Below are 16995 nucleotides of genomic sequence, written 5' to 3'. Positions count from 1 at the left end.
TATTATCGGGGTACAGTTATGCAGGGTCATATTATTAGGGTACAGTAATGATGCAGGGTCATATTATTGGGGTACAGTTATGATGGAGGGTCATATTATTAGGGTACAGTAATGATGCAGGGTCATATTATTAGGGTACAGTAATGATGCAGGGTCATATTATCGGGGTACAGTTATGATGCAGGGTCATATTATTAGGGTACAGTAATAATGCAGGGTCATATAATTAGGGTACAGTAATAATGCAGGGTCATATAATTAGGGTACAGTTATGATGGAGGGTCATATTATTAGGGTACAGTAATGATTCGGGTGAGGTGAGCATGCAGCGTCATATTATTGAGATACAGTAGTAACGATGCGCGCCATGTTGGTATCTGGCATACCCGCTAACTGTGACAGTGTCGCGGAGTGATGACGTACTTCCTGTGTATCCCGGAAGTGGTGGTGCGAGGGCGATGGCGGAGCTACGGGAGTTGCAGAGCCGGGTACAGGAGCTGGAGCAGCGTCTATACGGGGAGAGCGGGTCTCAGAGCAGGAAGGTACACGACCGAACATAGCCTGCTGAGCCTTGTAGTACACCGGGGGCGCTGAGGCTGATGTGGTGGTCTCCTCCCGCTGGTGTATAATATGTGACAGTGCTGCACCTCTAGTGGTGATGCGGGAATTAGCTGTAATGATGGGTTGTCGCGTTGATATCGCCATGATTGTAGCCCCACGACAGTGGCTCATCGCCCACACGTCACTCTGTGACATCATCGCCTCCTGCCATAATTTACAGCATAAACGTAACCAGAGAGTGAGGGGCTAAGGGCCTGTTCACAAAAGCGTTCGCTTTCCGTTCCGGGGATCCATCGGAGGTTTCCGTCTGGTGAACCCCGCAACGGAAAGTCAAACGGAAACCACATCTTCCGTTTGCATCACCATTGATATCAATGGTGACGGAAACATCGCTAAGGGCCTGTTCACATCACCGTTCACTTTCCGTTCCGGGGTTCCGTCTGAGGTTTCCGTCTGGTGAACTTCGCAACGGAAAGTGAAACCACAGCTTCTGTTTGTCACCATTCCGGCAGGTTTCCGGTTTTCCGACGGAGTCAATAGCGGAGTCGACTGCGCTATTGATTCCGTCTGAAAAACTGAAACCTGCCGGATTGGTGACGAATGGAAACCATTAGGGCCTGTTCACATCAGCGTTGGCTTTCCGTTCCGGGTTTCTGAAACTGAAGCCACAACTTCCGTTTCAGTCACCATTGATAGCAAAGGTGACGGAAACATCGCTAATGGTTTCCATTCCTCACCATTCCGGCAGGTTTCCGGTTTTCCGACTGAATCAATAGCGCAGTCGACTCCGCTATTGATTCCGTAGGAGGAACGGAAACCATAGCGATGTTTCCGTCACCATTGAGATCAATGGTGACTGAAACGGAAGCTGTGCTGTCACTTTCACTTTCCGTTGCGGGGTTCACCGACGGAAACCTCAGACGGAACCCCGGAACGGAAATGAACGGTGATGTGAACAGGCCCTTAGCGATGTTTCCGTCACCATTGATATCAATGGTGCCTGAAACATTAGCTGTGGTTTCACTTTCCGTTGCGGGGTTCACCCGATGGAAACCTCCGACTGAACCCCCGAACGGCAAGCGAACGCTGATGTGAACTGGCCTCATGCCCACTTCAGTTTTTTTCCTTCAGGGTGCTATCCGTTTTTGTCACTGGTAGCACCCTGACCCATTTATTTCAATGGGCCCATGCACACTTCCGTTGTTCCGTTCCGTCAAAAGTAGAGCATGTCCCGCTTTTGTCAGTGACTCCGTGACCGTGGGGCCCATAGAAGTCAATGGGTCCGTAAAAAAAAATGGACGGATTTGACGGATCCGTTGCCCTAGCAACGGCAGGGCATGCCAAAGTTCACTAAAATAGCACAAAAAACTTAATGTGACCTTCCTATGGGTGTTTCCTGGGACATGTGACAAGTTCAAATGAAGTTTACCTTCCGTTTTTTTAACAGAAACCACACGGATCCGTGAAAACGGTGATGGAAGTGTGCATGAGGCTCTCAGGCTGTATTCACACGACAGGGTCAGAGTGTCGGCTGATAAAAACGGCTGTTTTGGTCTGTTTTTCTCTGACGTTTTGCATCCATTTTTTTTTCCCCTGTTTTTCTAAAAACTGATGAATTTCATTTGTACACAGCCCCCCTGTAGGGGATGCCGCACAGCCCCCCCCCCCTGTAGGGGATGCCGCACAGCCCCCCCTGTAGGGCATGCCACACAGCCGCGCCCCCCCCCCCCCCCCCCGTAGGTAGTGCCACAGAGGCGCCCCCCCCCCCCGTAGCTAGTGCGAAAACATTGGCCACAGCGCGGGGGATACAGCTTCAGAAGTTCCTGACGTCACTGCGTCCATATATGGACAGTGAAGTCGGGGGCTTCTCCTGGAGTGGAAACACCGGCCACAGTGCCGGGGATTCCGTTTCAGGAGTAGGGTAGCGTGCCATGAGAGGTCTCTGATGTGACTGTCCATATATAGACTGTGGCCGGGGATTAGGGATTCCACTCCTCCCCTCTGTCGCCCCCTCCACCATTTTTTTACGGCCCGGTTTACCCCTCTGTCGATCCTCCCCTCTGTCGCCCCTCGCTCCCGGCCCCTCGCTCCCGGCCCCTCTGTCGCCCCCTCGCTCCCGGCCCCTCTGTCGCCCCCTCGCTCCCGGCCCCTCTGTCGCCCCCTCGCTCCCGGCCCCTCTGTCGCCCCCCCCTTTCTGGCCTCTCTGTCGCTCTCTTTTCCAGGCTGCGCTGGGCTTATAACTACCTTGTGAGGTTGGATGCAGCGTGAGGTGTGCAGCGCCTCCTTGTCCTTCGCTCTCAGACCAGTGTTTGTGTTGCAGGTCACAGATGGATTAATAAAAGTTCAGGTCGGTCTGGGGAACATCGCCAGTAAGAGGGAACGAGTGAAGACCCTGTACAAGAAGGGTAGGTGTCGTATATAATACACTAGAGTCCGGCACCCTCCCCCCTTCGCTAGATGTATTGTCAGTGTGGACGGTGTGCGGACTGTGATCCAGTGAGGAGGTGAGGTATCCGTCAGCAGGAGGTCGGGGAGGAGACTGTCAGCAGCAGATGGTTATTCCTATCACAGAGTGGTGTGACAGTCTCCTCTACTGTGGAGGAGACTGTCAGCAGGATTGCCTGGAGGAGACTGTCAGCAGGATTGCATGGGGACGCTGGAGGAGACTGTCAGCAGGATTGTATGGGGACGCTGGAGGAGACTGTCAGCAGGATTGTATGGGGACGCTGGAGGAGACTGTCAGCAGGATTGTATGGGGACGCTGGAGGAGACTGTCAGCAGGATTGTATGGGGACGCTGGAGGAGACTGTCAGCAGGATTGTATGGGGACGCTGGAGGAGACTGTCAGCAGGATTGTATGGGGATGCTGGAGGAGACTGTCAGCAGGATTGTATGGGGACGCTGGAGGAGACTGTCAGCAGGATTGTATGGGGACGCTGGAGGAGACTGTCAGCAGTATTGAATCACACCCAAAATGGCAGCCGGACACCGCTTAGCAATTTGAAGACACCTTTTCCTGGCTTGTAGGAGGAGGGGGGGGGGGGGGTGGTGAGGTTCTCTCCCATATTTACAGCAGCTGTGAGTCAGATTGCTTTGCCTTATTCACCTTGCTGTAATTCTGGGAAGTGCTCCCCCTTGTGGCCAACATAGGAAAACAGGTCATGTTGTTATTTAATTTTTAATACTTTCCACCATATGGAAGAAAAAAAAAATACTGCAAAAACGTAAAAAATATAATAGAAATAAGTAACTTAAAAAAAAAAAAGTTTAATTCGCGACACATTCCCTTTAAAGGAATTTTCCAATTTTATGTAAATACAGTGTAATGAAAAGTTTTGACATATAAATATACTGTGCTACAATTCCATGGCATTTTTTCAAGATCTCTGCTTGTTGTCAGCGGATAGGAACTTTCCTGTTCACATCCAGAGGCTGAATTCCCGCCATGACCTAATACGTCTCACAGCTGATGGGTTGCTGCAATTGCATCCAGTCTAGACAATCCTCTGTGAGCTGAACAGCGTGGACTACAAGACTGATACATTTCACATTCACTGATACATTGTAACAAACTACCTGGACAGGCGAGAGATTTGTGCTGCCGTGTTTCAAAAATGATTGGATACATTGTAACAAACCCTCAGCTGGGAGAAATATTAGGTCAGGATGGGTGCTCCGCCAATGAATAGTTAGATTACCTGACAACAAGCAGAGATCCTGACAACAACTTGTTGTTCATCGTAACTTGTCTTTGTAGCATTTCTTGCTTTGTACGAGTTCTATGACGGGACGTCCAGCTTTACAGGTACTGTCCCTTTAAGTTCATGAGGTTCTTGTACGGTGGGCTCTGTAATAGACGCTGTTGTGTGTATGAGCCGGAGTGCCCTTTCCACGGGCTGAGCTGTGAGTGAAATCTAATATTAGCGTGTAATGTTCAGTGTATGAGCGGGGTCGGGATATATGAGGTGGGGGAGGGGGTGTCTATGCTGCTGTATTTCTGCGTTTGCCAGTCTGTCTGGGCCGGGCTGCGCGTATTAACCAGGGTTTGTCTTTCAGTCGATGATCTGATGAAGTATCTGGACCCGCAGTACATTGACAGAATGGCCGTCCCTGATGCCATGAAGCTGGAGTTCATTTTGGCTGGTAATTGCTGACGCTTTCCCTGACTGTTTCCATAGATGTGGCTGAAGTTGAGCTCTGGGTCATGTGAGGATGCATGTTACATGGATGTATGGTGTCTTTCTGCGGACGGGGGGCTCACCTGCAGTACGGGAGGGGAATAATTTGTACCCCGCCGCCCCTCTTGCCGTGTTAATGACCTTTTCTCCTGCAGAGGAGGAGTATATATTGTCTCAGGCCGCACTGCTGGAGCAGCTTCATTCCCTGCGACCGTTCCTGGACAGCGAACACATCAAAGGTAAAGATCATGTCCAGTGCACCCGCAGCTCCAAGTCTTTCTTATAGACTGTTTCAATTCCCCATCAAGATCACTGCTTGCTGTTAGAGAATAGAAACCTTGTTTAAATCCAGATGCTGAAAACCTGTGCAGAACTGATACTGAGGTGTCGTTACAATTGTATCCAGTCTAGACTGTCCTCTGGGAGCTAAACACGGCAGCAGCTCAAATCTCCCTCCGATCCTGATGACCCACACGGAGACAATGTACCGGGCTGTTCAGCTCACAGAGGATGGTCTAGGCTGGATACAATTGAAGCAAACCCTCAGCTGTGTGAACAGGCCTAGGTCAAGGCAGGTTTTTAACTTCAGGATGGGGTTGAAGTGGTTTCATTTCAGAGACCGCAAGCAGAGATCTTGAAATTGTGAATAATTTCTGTTTTCATTATACAGTGATTGAGTTTTATAAAGCCGGAAACCTCCCATAACGTCTGGTTTCTGGGGGGTTGTTGGGGATATAAAAGGGTCAAAGAACGTTTTTTTAACGCGATTCTCTGTGTTGACAGCGGTGCCGGCGCAGGCCTCCAAGTTACAGGCGCTCTCCCAGATCCACATAAAACAACAGGTTGGTGAAGGACGTTTGGGATTGCGAACACTCATTGGGATTTATCTCGGCTGTGTTGCATTGCATCCTAGGAGATGTAGCATATATTGTGTCTATGGGAAACGGTTGAGATTGTCAGCTGCCATGTCTGCACTCCTGGCAGTGTAAGGGTTACTCATCTCGGTGCAGCTATGGCGGCGCAGCTCACACGTTACGCTTTATATCGGTGATGCTGACGGCAGCCGTTTATGGGATAATCCTGATTATGGGATACGTTGATGACTTTATTTTTCCGCTGACTTAAAAAATATCTCAATAAGTGAATCAGTCAGAGGTGGAGATGGGAAGGATAATAATGGAGGCTGCGATCTGTGTCTCTCCCAGGCTGTGGCTTCTAATGTGTCCAATTACTCAGCAAAATAACCCACAGCGCTGACACAGATTATCACTCCCATCATCCCTGACCCCAGGAGCTCATCAGCCCTCCACACCCCGCATACCGACAACTCTGATATATAATATCGTGTCACGTGTATCGTCTCCCTACACAGGCCACGCCCCCCATTTATGTTCCAGCTTGTGCCATATTTATAGCGAGCGCTATTATTAACCTGGAACAGCGGGCGCTATTAACAGAGAATGTGTCTATAACAGCTGCGCCCGCCGTGCAATGTCCTCACCGTGTACATCTCCACAGGACCAGTGTGAGGAGGTGACGGCCGAGACCAAGAAGCTCCTGGAAGACTACAACAAAATGGTATCCTTCCAATGCAGTCCTATGTAACACCACAGATAACACACAGTGATAACTCTCTCAGTACAGATAATGTAGTAGATGTTACCTGCAGTCCTATGTAACACCACAGATAACACACTGATAACTCTCTCAGTACAGATAATGTAGTAGTGTTACCTGCAGTCCTATGTAACACCACAGATAACACACAGTGATAACTCTCTGAGTACAGATAATGTAGTAGATGTTACCTGCAGTCCTATGTAACACCACAGATAACACAGTGATAACTCTCTCAGTACAGATAATGTAGTAGATGTTACCTGCAGTCCTATGTAACACCACAGATAAGACACAGTGATAACTCTCTCAGTACAGATAATGTAGTAGATGTTACCTGCAGTCCTATGTAACACCACAGATAACACACAGTGATAACTCTCTCAGTACAGATAATGTAGTAGATGTTACCTGCAGTCCTATGTAACACCACAGATAACACAGTGATAACTCTCTCAGTACAGATAATGTAGTAGATGTTACCTGCAGTCCTATGTAACACCACAGATAACACACAGTGATAACTCTCTCAGTACAGATAATGTAGTAGATGTTACCTGCAGTCCTATGTAACACCACAGATAACACCGTGATAACTCTCTGAGTACAGATAATGTAGTAGATGTTCCCTGCAGTCCTATGTAACATCAGATAACACACAGTGATAACTCTCGGAGTACAGATAATGTAGTAGTGTTACCTGCAGTCCTATGTAACACCACAGATAACACAGTGATAACTCTCTGAGTACAGATAGTGTAATAGATGTCACCTGCAGTCCTATGTAACACCACTGACATTTGACTCCTTAACATGTCTGTCAGACCCTTCTCCTTTCTAAGCAGTTTGTGATGTGGGACGAGGTTCTTTCTCAGTTGGAAGATGCGAAACAGGTGAAGCCGCGTCCTGAGTGACATCAGTGACCCTTGCAGAGCCGCCATCGTGTACGCTGCATGTAAACCGCAGCCGCTTCTTTCTATTATTATCCTGTTCTGCTAGTGAGAGTGGCGCCGCTGATCTGTGACAAGACTGCATTTCATCGTCCTATTTGAGTACCGGTGTGAGGCTCATGATCAGCAGTCTCGGTGTTCACGAGAACCGCGCTTATTACTGCCCGACGGGAGGCGGGCGCCGTCACAGGAACAGGACGTTATAGTCACCCCGTGTATAATAACTTGGTTATAATAGAACATTGTTTATGTGACGTTCTCCTGAGCGCTGCGCTCACTTTATTCTAATTTGCACTTCTAGGAAGCAGCGTGTTATTTATTCCTGTGCGATCTTTGTGCTGTCTGTGACCGGACCATAGCAGAGTTCAACCCGCGGCCCGCATGGAACAGGTGAAATAGTTACCATGTAAATCTTTTGCTTTACTGATCTTTTTTAATCCAGAGTTACATCGTATGTTCTACTCCAGTCACAGCCAGAGCTGCATTCTAAATTCTACTGCTACCTCATGTCTTACACTCCAGTCACATCTAAACCTGCAACTTCAATGCTACTGCTTATTTGCGAGCCCATGACTGCAGAGATCGTGGTGATTCTCTAATGCGCTGTAGTGTTGTGTTGCTTTGTGGTAGATGTTGTGCTGTGCCCGGTATTAATACTACATTGAGGGGTGAAAGGCGCCACCTGCTGGCACTCTAAGAGCCCATAGAAAAAAGGGGGATAGTCTGAACTGCCCTCTATTCAACATGTCGCCCACATTGCACTACAGAGAATGGCTCTGTACCGACACAACACTGCAGGGGGAGGTCTGAATGCAGCTCTGGAGGTGACTGGAGTATAAGACATGATGTAATTCAGGATCAGTACAAGATTTAAAGCAAAGGATTTACAAAGTGACAACATTATATGAAGAGTTAACCTGTGTAATGACCAGCCTACTGTCTTGCTGCAGCTCTGGCTGTGACTACTGCTGCTCCGTCTTTCTCGAGCGTCAGGATCTCTCTATCCTAATAAAACATGAGCATTTTACAAGTTGTAGACACATTAAATATTGATGTAGATCTCGGCAGTAAGAAGTGATAATTACCTGGGCGCTGCCATTAGCGTTGGCGTCATTGCCGGTAAAACGTCCATCACCAAGAGTCGCCGGACTTCTTCTATGTTCATTATTGTTCCCCTCCCCCACACTTACATTACACGTCTCCTAATGGCGGTTACATGCGGATGAGACGTCACTATTTATCTTATTTTTCCGTTTCCACGGATGACTTCATCTTTCAAAATTCCAATTAAAGGGTTAAATCCGGGTGTGTGGCGTTTTCTGTGATTTGTGCGGCTTGACCTATAATTGTGTGTTCTGTATGTACAATACACGGTCACTTACAGAAAACCAGCTACCAGTGGCTGATAACAGTGGACAATAGCACGCCGCAGGCTGCACCACACATGAAGGCTTCTTGTTATAACGATGGTGATGTAATAACGGCGCCTCCTCCTCTATGTACCGGGTTATTGTCAGGGATATTTTGTAATCTGAATGCAAAGCAATTTGTGGTCCCCGGATCTCCCTGGCAAAGAATTCCTGTTCTCTGTAAATAGCGTCGGCAGTTATTAACCCCTCCATCACTTACTGGTAATCCCATAAAGCCCTGCAATGGATGGAGTTGTCACAGGACTTCTCTGGAGTGACTCATGATGATGTTTAGGTGACATGACAATAACCCGGTACATAGAGGAGGCTGTCATCGTTATTACATTACCGTTATTAGAACAAGGAGCCTTCATGTCCAGAAGGGGTTAATCAATGGGCCCAGATTATATTCATGATAGAAAATGGTAACAGGATGCCGGATAATATACAGCATGAGAGGGGTTAATAGGATGCTGGTGATGTACAGCAGTGGAGGGGTTAATAAGAGGATGCTGGTAATGTACAGCAGGGGAGAGGTTAAGGGGATGTACAGCAGTGGAGGGGTTAAGAGGATGTGGGTGAAGTACAGCAGTTGAGGGGTTAATAAGGGGATGTACAGCAGGGGAGGGGTTAATAAGGGGATGTACAGCAGGGGAGGGGTTAATAAGGGGATGTACAGCAGGGGAGGGGTTAATAAGAGGATGTGGGTGAAGTATAGCAGGGGAGGGGTTAATAAGAGGATGCGGGTGAAGTATAGCAGTGGAGGGGTTAATAAGAGGATGCGGGTGAAGTATAGCAGTGGAGGGGTTAATAAGAGGATGCGGGTGAAGTATAGCAGTGGAGGGGTTAATAAGAGGATGCGGGTGAAGTATAGCAGTGGAGGGGTTAATAAGAGAATGCGGGTGAAGTACAGCAGTGGAGGGGTTAATAAGAGGATGCGGGTGAAGTATAGCAGTGGAGGGGTTAATAAGAGGATGCGGGTGAAGTATAGCAGTGGAGGGGTTAATAAGAGGATGCGGGTGAAGTATAGCAGTGGAGGGGTTAATAAGAGGATGCGGGTGAAGTACAGCAGTGGAGGGGTTAATAAGAGGATGCGGGTGAAGTACAGCAGTGGAGGGGTTAATAAGAGGATGCGGGTGAAGTATAGCAGTGGAGGGGTTAATAAGAGGATGCGGGTGAAGTATAGCAGTGGAGGGGTTAATAAGAGGATGCGGGTGAAGTATAGCAGTGGAGGGGTTAATAAGAGGATGCGGGTGAAGTATAGCAGTGGAGGGGTTAATAAGAGGATGCGGGTGAAGTATAGCAGTGGAGGGGTTAATAAGAGGATGCGGGTGAAGTATAGCAGTGGAGGGGTTAATAAGAGGATGCGGGTGAAGTATAGCAGTGGAGGGGTTAATAAGAGGATGCGGGTGAAGTATAGCAGTGGAGGGGTTAATAAGAGGATGCGGGTGAAGTACAGCAGTGGAGGGGTTAATAAGAGGATGCGGGTGAAGTACAGCAGTGGAGGGGTTAATAAGAGGATGCGGGTGAAGTACAGCAGTGGAGGGGTTAATAAGAGGATGCGGGTGAAGTACAGCAGTGGAGGGGTTAATAAGAGGATGCGGGTGAAGTATAGCAGTGGAGGGGTTAATAAGAGGATGCGGGTGAAGTACAGCAGTGGAGGGGTTAATAAGAGGATGCGGGTGAAGTACAGCAGTGGAGGGGTTAATAAGAGGATGCGGGTGAAGTACAGCAGGGGAGGGGTTAATAAGAGGATGCGGGTGATGTACAGCAGGGGAGGGGTTAATAAGAGGATGATGGTGATGTACAGCAGGGGAGGGGTTAATAAGAGGATGCTGGCGATGTACAGCAGTGAACGGGTTAATACTGGATTCTGTAGCGCAGGATGAAGTAATACAATGACCGGTATTCGCAGCTGTAGTTCCTCTGAAGTCCGGCAGATGGCGGGAGTCTACAGTTCTGCAATTAATTAATTGTGCGTGTCACGCTGGAACGCATACCCAGGAAGTGCAGTGAAGATTAGTCTTGTAGTGTTGACGGTTGCTTAACCACGCCTACTCGATTTCGTCATAGCAATATGGTCGCGCAGTGAGGAGCAGGCGCGTGTGTAACGGCAGCTGGGGATCAGAGGTGAGTGACCGAGCTATAGTGCGCAGTAGCAGAAGCTTTACCGGCAGTTGTAAGTGTTTGTCTGATGTGTGAATCCTGGGTGTTGTAGTCCCACAGAATCGGTGGATGTACATGAAATATCCCTCACGTGGTGGCTGCAAGACGGGGGATATTCCTGGCGGAGGGGCTCCAGTTTTCGCACTATAGTAATAATAAGTGAGTGTGGATCGTCCACTAGTAATCTGACGTCACTCCCATACCCTCAAGTATAGTGAATGGGAAAGTCCTTGGTGGGACATGCAGCTTAAAGGGCCAGTGTCCAGCTTTCTGTCAACAAAACTTTTATCAGTTTAATGAAAAGTCCAGCAGCTTTATAATATACTTTGTGTTCATAATTTTCCAAATCTCCAATTGCTGTCAGTGAATGGTGCCTTCATTGTTTTGAAAGTCTGTCCTGCACCTGTGTGATCCAAGATGTTTGAGCGAATCCTCAAATCCACAGGGATTTCTTTCCTTGGTGTGTCGGGGTTTTGGAAAATCTCAGCTCCTTTGCATTGTCATAGAATTTTTTTCCCAGGGACACTTAGGGTGTGGCATCTTTGGTGGGTGTGGCTTATGAGGCGTGGCTTATCTGACGAGGGCGTGGCTTTCCATAATTTCTGTATACAAATAAACGAACAAAAATGTCTGCACTGGTTTGGCTGACAACTATTTTGGTGGCCGGTACCGCTCTGGTTTTCCGGTTGTTTACAGGCAGGTGATGTCTCACTTTATCACAAGGGCTAGGCGATATGTGCTGACCATTACTAGTGTAAAAACCAGCGTAGATAGGTCCACATTGCCTCGGTAGATGGTGCTCCACGCCGCTTCTTGTAGATAGTGCTCCACGCTGCCTCGGTAGATGGTGCCCCACGCCGCCTCGGTAGATGGTGCCCCACGCCGCCTCGGTAGATGGTGCCCCACGCCGCCTCGGTAGATGGTGCCCCACGCTGCTTCTTGTAGACAATGCCACACGCCGCTCCTTGTAGCTATTGCCATGCACTGCTTCCTGCAGTTAAAGAGGCTCTGTCACCTGATTTTCAAACCCCTATCTCGTATTGCAGCAGATAGGCGCTGCAATGTAGATTACAGTAACGTTTTGTTTTTTTTAAAACGAGCATTTTTGGCCAAGTTATGACCATTTTTATAATTATGCAAATGAGGCTTTCTAAAGTACAACTGGGCGTGTTTAAAGTTAAGTACAACTGGGCGTGTATTGTGTGTGTACATCGGAGCGTGTTTACTACTATTACTAGCTGGGCGTTGTGTATAGAAGTATCATCCACTTCTCTTCAGAACACCCAGCTTCTGGCAGTGCACAGACACACAGCGTGTTCTCGAGAGATCACGCTGTGACGTCACTTCCCCAGGTCCTGCATCGTGTCGGACGAGCATCGGCACCAGGCGACAGAGGCTACAGTTGATTCTGCAGCAGCATCGGCGTTTGCAGGTAAGTCGATGTAGCCTCTGTCGCCTGGTGCCGATGTGTCCTCGCTCGTCCGACACGATGCAGGACCTGGGGCAGGAAGTGAGTGACGTCACAGCGTGATCTCTCGAGAACACGCCGTGTGTCTGTGCACTGCCAGAAGCTGGGTGTTAACGAAGAGAAGCGGATGATGCTGATTCGTCAGCATCATACACTTCTATTCACAACGCCCAGATGTACACACACAATACACGCCCACTTGTACATAACTTTAAACACGCCCAGTTGTCCATTAGAAAGGCTCATTTGCATAAATATAAAAATGGCCATAACTTGGCCAAAAATGCTCGTTTTTGAAAAAAAAAACGTTACTGTTCTCTACATTGCAGCGCCGATCTGCTGCAATAGGAGATAGGGGCTGCAAAATCTGGTGACAGAGCCTCTTTAATTCCACAGTGCCCCCTGTAGATTGTGCCACATGGCTCTCCTGTACATAGTGGAACACATCTCTTTTTTAGATAGTGCCCTCTGTAAATAATAGCACAGTGCCCTCTGTAGATAGTGCCACACAGCCCCCTTGTATATAGAGCCACACAGACCCCCTGTAGGTGCCACGCTTTGGCCGGGGATTCCTCTGCCCAAGGAGCCCTTGACATCACTGTCCATAGACTGTGATGTCAGGGGATCCTCCTGGACTGGAATGTGATGTCAGGGACAACTCCAGAGCAGGAGTCCCGGACAGAGCACTATTAGCACTCTGCCTGGGACTCCCACTCTGCTCCTGACATCACTGGCCATATATGTCACTGCCCTTATGTGGACAGTGAAGTCAGGGGCTCGTCTATGAGCGGAATCCGAGGCAGAGCATCGACAATGCTTTGGCCGGGGATCTCGCTGCAGGAGGTGCCGTGTCCTGACGACGTCACTGCCCTTATATGGACAGTGAAGTCAGGGGCTGAGTCTATGAGCAGAATCCCCGGCCAGGGCATCCTCAACGTTTTGGCCGAGGATTGCGGCACTCCAGGAGTGAATTGCAGAGTAGGAAGCGTATAGTTTCCTATCGAAGCGGATAGTATTCAATTGTATCTCTGTCCTTAGGACACAGTTACAATTGAATGTAGCATTTGCTGTGACAAGTCCCGGGACAGTAATTTTCCGGGACTGTCTGTAAATTCAGGACAGTCCCGGCAAATTCGGGACTGTTGGCAAGTATGCATTGTTCTGTATGTGTGATGCAGATTTTCAGTGTGGGATGCGCCACAAGTCTGCCAAGTGTGAATCTCACAGAACAACTGTCTGTGTATTTGGTTGTACGTAGTCTAATAAGATAGTTGGGATGGATGTGAGATGGGATGTATTTTAGTTGGGATGTCATTGGCTTGGTTGGGTTGTCGTTAATTAGGGTGTGCTGGATAGGCTGGGAAGTAGTGGGGTTGGGTGTAATTCTTGAGTTAAGGTGTCATTGAGTTGGGTCTGATGGATTAATTGGTATATCATTGGGTTGGTTGTGATGAATGAGTTGGGATGTCGGGTTGGGTGTGAGGAATAAGTCGGGCCATTGGGGTTAGTGTGATGCTTGAATTTAGACGTCCGGCTGGGTCTAATGCGTGATTTGGGATGTCAGTGGGTTAGGTATGTTGGGTGGGTTGAGATGTCGCTGGGTGTGATGGGTGAGTCGAGATGTCGCTGGGTGTGATGGGTGAGTGGAGATGTCGCTGGGTGTGATGGGTGAGTGGAGATGTCGCTGGGTGAGTGGAGATGTCGCTGGGTGAGTTGAGGTGTGATGGGTGAGTGGAGATGTCGCTGGGTGAGTGGAGGTGTGATGGGTGAGTCGAGATGTCGCTGGGTGAGTCGAGATGTCGCTGGGTGAGTCGAGATGTCGCTGGGTGAGTCGAGATGTCGCTGGGTGAGTCGAGATGTCGCTGGGTGAGTCGAGATGTCGCTGGGTGAGTCGAGATGTCGCTGGGTGAGTCGAGATGTCGCTGGGTGAGTCGAGATGTCGCTGGGTGAGTCGAGATGTCGCTGGGTGAGTCGAGATGTCGCTGGGTGAGTCGAGATGTCGCTGGGTGAGTCGAGATGTCGCTGGGTGAGTCGAGATGTCGCTGGGCTGGGTGTGATGGGAGTCGGGATGTCGTTGGGTTGGGTGTGATGTGTGAGTCGGGATGTCGTTGGGTGTGATGGGTGAGTCGGGATGTCGTTGGGTGTGATGGGTGAGTCGGGATGTCGTTGGGTTGGGTGTGATGGGTGAGTCGGGATGTCGTTGGGTTGGGTGTGATGGGTGAGTCGGGATGTCGTTGGGTTGGGTGTGATGGGTGAGTCGGGATGTCGTTGGGTTGGGTGTGATGGGTGAGTCGGGATGTCGTTGGGTTGGGTGTGATGGGTGAGTCGGGATGTCGTTGGGTTGGGTGTGATGGGTGAGTCGGGATGTCGTTGGGTTGGGTGAGTCGGGATGTCGTTGGGTTGGGTGTGATGGGTGAGTCGGGATGTCGTTGGGTTGGGTGTGATGCGTGAGTCGGGATGTCGTTGGGTTGGGTGTGATGGGTGAGTCGGGATGTCGTTGGGTTGGGTGTGATGGGTGAGTCGGGATGTCGTTGGGTTGGGTGTGATGGGTGAGTCGGGATGTCGTTGGGTTGGGTGTGATGGGTGAGTCGGGATTTCGTTGGGTTGGGTGTGATGGGTGAGTCGGGATGTCGTTGGGTTGGGTGTGATGGGTGAGTCGGGATGTCGTTGGGTTGGGTGTGATGGGTGAGTCGGGATGTCGTTGGGTTGGGTGTGATGGGTGAGTCGGGATGTCGGTGTGATGGGCGAGTCGGGATGTCGTTGGGCTGGGTGTGATGGGCGAGCCGGGATGTCGTTGGGCTGGGTGTGATGGGCGAGCCGGGATGTCCTTGGGCTGGGTGTGATGGGCGAGCCGGGATGTCCTTGGGCTGGGTGTGATGGGCGAGCCGGGATGTCCTTGGGCTGGGTGTGATGGGCGAGCCGGGATGTGGTTGAGTTCGGTATGATGCTTCAGTTGGGACGTCGGGCTGTGTGTGATGCCTTAGTTGGGATGTCGTTGGATACGATAGGTGTGTTGGGATGTCTTTGGGTTTGGTGAGTTGCGACGCCATTGGGTTGAGGGTGATGGAAGAGTTGGGATGTTGTTGAGTTGGGACATCGGATTGGGTGGGATGCTTGAGTTGGGATGTCGTCAGGTTAGGAAGCTGGGATCTGTTTGTCTGTGAATTGTGAGGACATTAAATTTTGTGACTCCTCTTTGAGTAACCAATTGATCTGTTATACTTAGAGCGTCGAGACCGGATTATGGAGAACTACAAGAAGGTGAGGGTGGAAGAGAAGCCCATGGAGATGCCATTTGCTAGTCTTCCCCCAGATATTATTGAGATGAAGGTTAAAGATGGCAGCAAGATCAGAAACCTGATGGGTTTTGCTATAGGCAAGATGGAAAGTGAGAATGTGCGGCAAATAATGTTCAGCGGTACTGGGAAAGCACTCAGCAAGACCATCACCTGTGTGGAGATCATGAAACGAAGGATGAAGGATCTTCACCAGATCACCAAGATCTTCTACAAACAGACTGAAGAAATCTGGGATCCAATAGTCCCTGAGGTGGGGTTAGATCCACTCACTGTGAAGAAAAACAGTCCCTCAATCTTTGTTCTTCTCAGTAAGGACCCCTTAGACACCACAGAGTCTGGGTACCAAGCTCCAGGCAACTATGACTCCATGTGGATCCAGGAACTTAAAGTGGAGTCTAAGGGGCCCAAAAGGAGGAAACCAGGTTTGGGTAGAGAAGCAACAATTGGAAGAAAACAGCCAAGACCTCCCGGTGGACGAGGGGAAGCACCTAAGAAGGCATAGAGTGCCCGACCTGCCACATTACTTCTCTTTTGGTTGAAAAAGTTGTTGATTGTATCTGCATCCAGCCCCGACTTCGGGTGGGTGGTTACGCTACCAGCAGATGTGTCTACAGAGGGTCTGTGCAGGAGCCCCCTGTATATGGTCATTACTCAGGATATGTACTTCATGTATACAAAGTCTCCTGACCTGACGGGATGTAAATGGGTCATTTTTAAGAACTTAAGAGGTCAAGATTACCCTACAGTCCTAATTTTGTTTAATGGGATCTTCTAAAGCCACAGCCGAAGAATTCCGCAACAGATGATATAGGTTTATTTATGGCTGAAGTTCTGTTTTTGTTTTTTTTTTCTTGTAATTTTTTAGGGTTCATGGATAAAATGAGGAATTATCAGAGAGCCGGAAGCTGAGGCTCTTCTAATAAATATGTATTTTATTATGATGTCCTAGTCCTCTTCTGCAGCCACTACTCAAATGTCTTGAATTCTCTCAAACAAAACTGGTCTGACCTTAGAATTTCGTTAGAAGACGTGTAATGTGTGCAGAGTCCATGAGTCAGGGTGAACGCTATCTTTGCCAGGACCAGGAGGCGTTAACAACACGCTGTAGGGTCCACACATGCCAGTTACCCCCTGTACATCATTAAGCATTAGAGAATGGATGGAGCGTCCCTTTAATGTTACTATGGTGAGAGGCTGGCGTCTGCTCCAGGTATAATGCACTCGGGATGTGTCCCCTTCCGTGGGTAGAGAAAAGTTGTCGTGTTTGGTGAACACTTTGTACAATGTTTTGTGACGGTTTGTCTTGTTTTTTCCTCAAACTCCCAGTGTTCTCGTCCCTATTTATCT

General features: G+C 49.1%; 2 protein-coding genes across 4 annotated transcripts; both read left to right on the top strand.

The window, feature by feature from the left end:
* Positions 1-418: 418 nt before the first annotated feature.
* Positions 419-8612, top strand: DCTN3 (dynactin subunit 3). Its single transcript, XM_075842632.1, has 7 exons — positions 419-542; positions 2882-2966; positions 4618-4704; positions 4895-4978; positions 5523-5581; positions 6258-6317; positions 7181-8612. The coding sequence occupies exons 1-7, from the start codon at positions 459-461 to the stop codon at positions 7268-7270; spliced, it is 549 nt and encodes a 182-aa protein (XP_075698747.1). The 5' UTR covers positions 419-458; the 3' UTR covers positions 7271-8612.
* Positions 8613-10771: 2159 nt separating this feature from the next.
* Positions 10772-16589, top strand: RPP25L (ribonuclease P/MRP subunit p25 like). Of its 3 annotated transcripts, none has more exons than XM_075855038.1 (2): positions 10772-10845; positions 15576-16589. In XM_075855038.1, the coding sequence occupies exon 2, from the start codon at positions 15593-15595 to the stop codon at positions 16148-16150; it is 558 nt and encodes a 185-aa protein (XP_075711153.1). In that variant the 5' UTR covers positions 10772-10845; positions 15576-15592; the 3' UTR covers positions 16151-16589. The 3 variants fall into 3 exon arrangements, with proteins under 3 accessions (XP_075711153.1, XP_075711159.1, XP_075711167.1); XM_075855044.1 differs by lacking the exon at positions 10772-10845 and adding an exon at positions 10849-10894; XM_075855052.1 differs by lacking the exon at positions 10772-10845 and adding an exon at positions 10951-11040.
* Positions 16590-16995: the final 406 nt, after the last annotated feature.

This window comes from Rhinoderma darwinii, chromosome 1, assembly GCF_050947455.1.
Source record: "Rhinoderma darwinii isolate aRhiDar2 chromosome 1, aRhiDar2.hap1, whole genome shotgun sequence".
Classification (NCBI taxonomy): Eukaryota; Metazoa; Chordata; class Amphibia; order Anura; family Rhinodermatidae; genus Rhinoderma; species Rhinoderma darwinii.
Note: the sequence above shows the minus strand (reverse complement) of the source record. Positions and strands in the feature narration are given on the sequence as shown.

Excerpts from the sequence above, each read along its gene's own strand:
- DCTN3 (XM_075842632.1), top strand. The coding sequence starts at position 459 with ATGGCGGAGCTACGGGAGTTGCAGAGCCGGGTACAGGAGCTGGAGCAG. Across the intron at positions 4,705-4,894 it reads GCTGGAGTTCATTTTGGCTG|AGGAGGAGTATATATTGTCT; the intron begins GTAATTGCTGAC and ends TTTCTCCTGCAG. Across the intron at positions 4,979-5,522 it reads GGACAGCGAACACATCAAAG|CGGTGCCGGCGCAGGCCTCC; the intron begins GTAAAGATCATG and ends CTGTGTTGACAG.
- RPP25L (XM_075855038.1), top strand. The coding sequence starts at position 15,593 with ATGGAGAACTACAAGAAGGTGAGGGTGGAAGAGAAGCCCATGGAGATG.